The 5621-nt window shown below is 33.8% G+C and overlaps 2 protein-coding genes across 2 annotated transcripts in view; both read right to left on the reverse strand.

The window, feature by feature from the left end:
* Positions 1-348: 348 nt before the first annotated feature.
* LOC137631901 (uncharacterized protein MCAP_0864-like) lies at positions 349-2365 on the reverse strand. Its single transcript, XM_068363905.1, has 3 exons — positions 1862-2365; positions 667-1740; positions 349-498 (listed from the first exon to the last, which is right to left on the reverse strand). Exons 1-3 carry the CDS (start codon positions 2363-2365, stop codon positions 349-351), a joined length of 1728 nt encoding a protein of 575 aa, XP_068220006.1.
* A 29-nt stretch (positions 2366-2394) lies between these two features.
* LOC137631902 (golgin subfamily A member 6-like protein 24) overlaps positions 2395-5621 on the reverse strand; it is a 10071-nt gene continuing 6844 nt past the window's right edge. The window contains exons 3-5 of the mRNA XM_068363906.1: positions 5183-5602; positions 4826-5098; positions 2395-3738 (exon numbers count right to left, since the gene is read on the reverse strand). Coding sequence (XP_068220007.1) covers positions 2395-3738; positions 4826-5098; positions 5183-5602 — 2037 coding nt within the window. The remainder of the gene's footprint in view (positions 3739-4825; positions 5099-5182; positions 5603-5621) is intronic.

Consider the following 5621-nt stretch of genomic DNA (forward strand, 5'->3'; position numbering starts at 1 on the left):
ATTACGTACACTTCTTCAGGGCACTTTGTACCCTGAAGAAGTGTACGTAATACACGAAAGCGCTTGGTACCTGGTCATTTCCTTTCCTTTTTCCTGTGGATTTTACCCTTTAATATATATATATATATATATATATATATATATATATATATATATATATATATGTATATATATATATATATATATATATATATATATATATATATATATATATATATATATATATATATATATATATATATGATCTTCCCATCTTGGGCGTCCCTGATTGTACTGCCAACGTTGGTTCCACTGCCCTGACTGATGCCTCGTTGCCTCCTGACGATACCACTGGCCACCACTCCTCTCTCAGTGATCGTACTCATTCTCATGGCGTAGCTCTTCATCATAATCTCTTCGGTTTCCTTCGTCCACTAGAATAAGTTTAGCATTAACCACCTTTTTTGTACTTCTCCTCGAATGCCTCCAGTAGGAATTCGGGTTTGTCCAGATGTCTGTCTGGGTGGAACATTATAGACAAGTCCCTTAAGGATCTTATAATTTCTGCCTTTGTGGCTGTCTGTTCCAAACCCAGAATCTCATTGTGAACCTTTTTTCCCATTCCTTCTGCAGTACTTTAGTATCTTCTATGATTTTTAAAAATTTATCTGATTTCTTAATCTTTACCGTTTCGAAGTCCTTCAAGGCAGCGTCGAAAATGCCAAGCTTGACGAGGTGCCTTCCTCGTATCATGTATGCTTTCCACCCTTCCAGACCTTTCTCGAAAGCCATTGAACAGTCCAAAACAATATCCATATGAGGAGGCTTCTCAGTGGCTGAGTTCGCTTCAGCCCGAAGGACGTGCAGAAGAGCTGTTTCTTCTTCGTAGTGCGTCTCCATACTCAGGGCTTCGGTGAAAATATCTACTGCCTTTTTGTGCTTGTTATTCATCTGCGCAAATAATCCAGCCATCAATAAGCTTTTCCTCTTATGTTCGTCCTTATTCTCAGCTTTATGAACTTCCACCTTCTCAGCTACCAGCTTCTCCTTTTCTGCCTTCAGTTCACAAACTACACTTTTCAGTTTATTCAGTTGCTCCATGTTCTTAATATGCACCTTCTTAATTTCTTCGTTTTCCGTTCCAAACTCCTCCTCAATCATATTTCGGTCCATTATCTCAAGGTCTTTTATTTTGCACGCAAATTCCAGTTTTTCATAATCTTGCGCCATGTCAGCTTTAATTTTCTCTCTTTCTTCCTTCAGTTGGTCAACTTCACGTTTCCATTTATTGAGTTGTTCCATTTCCTCATTCTGATTGGTCTTCACTTTCTCATTTTCATTTCTGAGATTTTCCAGCAATTTTTTCAGTTTCTTCACCTGAAGGTCTTTTTCAAAGCATTCCGATTTCAATTTAGCTTTTTCAGCCTTCAATCCCAAAACATCTCTTTTTAATTTATTTAGGTTTTCTGTTTTCTCATTTTGATTGGTCTTCACTTTCTCATTTTCATTTCTGAGATTTTTCAGCAAATTTTTCAGTTTCTTCACCTGAAGGTCTTTTTCAAAGCATTCCGATTTCAATTTAGCTTTTTCAGCCTTCAATCCCAAAACATCTCTTTTTAATTTATTTAGGTTTTCTGTTTTCTCATTTTGATTGGTCTTCACTTTCTCATTTTCATTTCTGAGATTTTTCAGCAAATTTTTCAGTTTCTTCACCTGAAGGTCTTTTTCAAAGCATTCCGATTTCAATTTAGCTTTTTCAGCCTTCAATCCCAAAACATCTCTTTTTAATTTATTTAGGTTTTCTGTTTTCCTCATTTTGATTGGTCTTCACTTTCTCATTTTCATTTCTGAGATTTTTCAGCAAGTTTTTCAGTTTCTTCACCTGAAGGCCTTTTTCAAAGCATTCCGAATTCAATCTAGCTTTTTCAGCCTTCAATCCCAAAACATCTCTCTTCAATTTATTTAGGTTTTCTGTTTTCTCATTTTGATTGGTCTTCACTTTCTCATTTTCATTTCTGAGATTTTTCAGCAAATATTTCAGTTTCTTCACCTGAAGGTCTTTTTCAAAGCATTCCGATTTCAATTTAGCTTTTTCAGCCTTCAATCCCAAAACATCTCTTTTCAATTTATTTAGGTTTTCTGTTTTCTCATTTTGATTGGTCTTCACTTTCTCATTTTCATTTCTGAGATTTTTCAGCAAGTTTTTCAGTTTCTTCACCTGAAGGCCTTTTTCAAAGCATTCCGAATTCAATCTAGCTTTTTCAACCTTCAATCCCAAAACATCTCTTTTCAATTTATTTAGGTTTTCTGTTTTCTCATTTTGATTGGTCTTCACTTTCTCATTTTCATTTCTGAGATTTTTCAGCAAATTTTTCAGTTTCTTCATCTGAAGGCCTTTTTCAAAGCATTCCGAATTCAATCTAGCTTTTTCAACCTCAATTTATTTAGGTTTTCTGTTTTCTCATTTTGATTGGTCTTCACTTTCTCATTTTGATTGGTCTTCACTTTCTCATTTTGATTGGTCTTCACTTTCTCATTTTCATTTCTGAGATTTTCCAGCAATTTTTTCAGTTTCTTCACCTGAAGGCCTTTTTCAAAGCATTCCGATTTCAATCTAGCATTTTCAACCTTCAATCCCAAAACATCTCTTTTCAATTTATTTAGGTTTTCTGTTTTCTCATCTTGATTGGTCTTCACTTTCTCATTTTGATTGGTCTTCACTTTCTCATTTTGATTGGTCTTCACTTTCTCATTTTCATTGGTCTTCACTTTCTCATTTTCATTGGTCTTCACTTTCTCATTTTCATTTCTGAGATTTTCCAGCAATTTTTTCAGTTTCTTCACCTGAAGGCCTTTTTCAAAGCATTCCGATTTCAATCTAGCATTTTCAACCTTCAATCCCAAAGCATCTCTTTTCAATTTATTTAGGTTTTCTGTTTTCTCATTTTGATTGGTCTTCACTTTCTCATTTTCATTTCTGAAATTTTTCAGCAAATTTTTCAGTTTCTTTATCTGAAGGCCTTTTTCAAAGCATTCCGAATTCAATCTAGCATTTTCAACCTTCAATCCCAAAACATCTCTTTTCAATTTATTTAGGTTTTCTGTTTTCTCATCTTGATTGGTCTTCACTTTCTCATTTTGATTGGTCTTCACTTTCTCATTTTGATTGGTCTTCACTTTCTCATTTTGATTGGTCTTCACTTTCTCATTTTGATTGGTCTTCACTTTCTCATTTTCATTTCTGAGATTTTCCAGCAATTTTTTCAGTTTCTTCACCTGAAGGCCTTTTTCAAAGCATTCCGATTTCAATCTAGCTTTTTCAACCTTCAATCCCAAAGCATCTCTTTTCAATTTATTTAGGTTTTCTGTTTTCTCATTTTGATTGGTCTTCACTTTCTCATTTTCATTTCTGAAATTTTTCAGCAAATTTTTCAGTTTCTTTATCTGAAGGCCTTTTTCAAAGCATTCCGAATTCAATCTAGCATTTTCAACCTTCAATCCCAAAACATCTCTTTTCAATTTATTTAGGTTTTCTGTTTTCTCATCTTGATTGGTCTTCACTTTCTCATTTTGATTGGTCTTCACTTTTTCATTTTGATTGGTCTTCACTTTCTCATTTTGATTGGTCTTCACTTTCTCATTTTGATTGGTCTTCACTTTCTCATTTTGATTGGTCTTCACTTTCTCATTTTGATTGGTCTTCACTTTCTCATTTTCATTTCTGAGATTTTCCAGCCAATTCTTCAGTTTCTTCAGTGTCTTTTTCGACGCATTCAGCTTTCAGTCTCTCTTTTTCAGCTTTTAGTTCATTAACTACACTTCTCAGTTTATTCAATTACTCCATGTTCTTACTTTGCACCTCCTTCATTTCTTCATTTTCAAAACTCTCCGCAATCATATTTCGTTCCATTATCTCAAGGTCTTTTATTTTGTACAAAAATTCCAGTTTTTCATAATCTTGCGCCATGTCAGCTTTAATTTTCTCTTTCTTCCTTCAATTCCCCTACTTCATTTTTCAATTCGTTTACAAGTTCATTTTTCTCAATTTGTTCTGACTTCATTACTTCATTTTCATTTATGATAGTTTCCATAAATTTTTCATGTTCCTTCACCTGAAGGTCTTTTTCAACGCATTCAGATTCCAGTTAGGTTTTTCGGCCTTCAATTCACCAACTTCCTTTTCCAAATCCTTTACAAGTTCATTTTTCTGATTTTGTTCTGACTTCATTACTTTATTTTCATTTCTGATATTTTCCATCAATTTTTCATGTTCCTTCACCTGAAGGTCTTTTTCGACGCATTCAGATTCCAGTTTAGTTTTTTCGGCCTTCAATTCACCAACTTCCTTTTCCAATTCCTTTACAAGTTCATTTTTCTGATTTTGTTCGTTCTTCATTACTTTATTTTCATTTCTGATATTTTCCATCAATTTTTCATGTTCCTTCATCTGAAGGTCTTTTTCGATGCATTCAGATTCCAGTTTAGTTTTTTCGGCCTTCAATTCACCAACTTCCTTTTTCAATTCCTTTAAAAGTTCATTTTCCTGATTTTGTTCGTTCTTCTGTACTTCATTTTCACTTCTGATAGTTTCCATCAATTTTTCATGTTCCTTCACCTGAAGGTCTTTTTCGACACATTCAGATTCCAGTTTAGTTTTTTCGGCCTTCAATTCACCAACTTCCTTTTCCAATTCCTTTACAAGTTCATTTTTCTGATTTTGTTCGTTCTTCATTACTTTATTTTCATTTCTGATATTTTCCATCAATTTTTCATGTTCCTTCATCTGAAGGTCTTTTTCGACGCATTCAGATTCCAGTTTAGTTTTTTCTGCCTTCAATTCACCAACTTCCTTTTCCAATTCCTTTACAAGTTCATTTTTCTGATTTTGTTCGTTCTTCTGTACTTCATTTTCACTTCTGATAGTTTCCATCAATTTTTCATGTTCCTTCATCTGAAGGTCTTTTTCGACGCATTCAGATTCCAGTTTAGTTTTTTCGGCATTCAATTCACCAACTTCCTTTTTCAATTCCTTTACAAGTTCATTTTCCTGATTTTGTTCGTTCTTCTGTACTTCATTTTCACTTCTGATATTTTCCATCAATTTTTCATGTTCCTTCATCTGAAGGTCTTTTTCGACGCATTCAGATTCCAGTTTAGTTTTTTCTGCCTTCAATTCACCAACTTCCTTTTCCAATTCCTTTACAAGTTCATTTTTCTGATTTTGTTCGTTCTTCTGTACTTCATTTTCACTTCTGATAGTTTCCATCAATTTTTCATGTTCCTTCACCTGAAGGTCTTTTTCGACACATTCAGATTCCAGTTTAGTTTTTTCTGCCTTCAATTCACCAACTTCCTTTTCCAATTCCTTTACAAGTTCATTTTTCTGATTTTGTTCGTTCTTCTGTACTTCATTTTCACTTCTGATAGTTTCCATCAATTTTTCATGTTCCTTCATCTGAAGGTCTTTTTCGACGCATTCAGATTCCAGTTTAGTTTTTTCTGCCTTCAATTCACCAACTTCCTTTTCCAATTCCTTTACAAGTTCATTTTTCTGATTTTGTTCGTTCTTCTGTACTTCATTTTCACTTCTGATATTTTCCATCAATTTTTCATGTTCCTTCATCTGAAGGTCTTTTTCGACG

The sequence above is a fragment of the Palaemon carinicauda genome, chromosome 40 (assembly GCF_036898095.1).
Source record: "Palaemon carinicauda isolate YSFRI2023 chromosome 40, ASM3689809v2, whole genome shotgun sequence".
In the NCBI taxonomy this organism is placed as follows: Eukaryota; Metazoa; Arthropoda; class Malacostraca; order Decapoda; family Palaemonidae; genus Palaemon; species Palaemon carinicauda.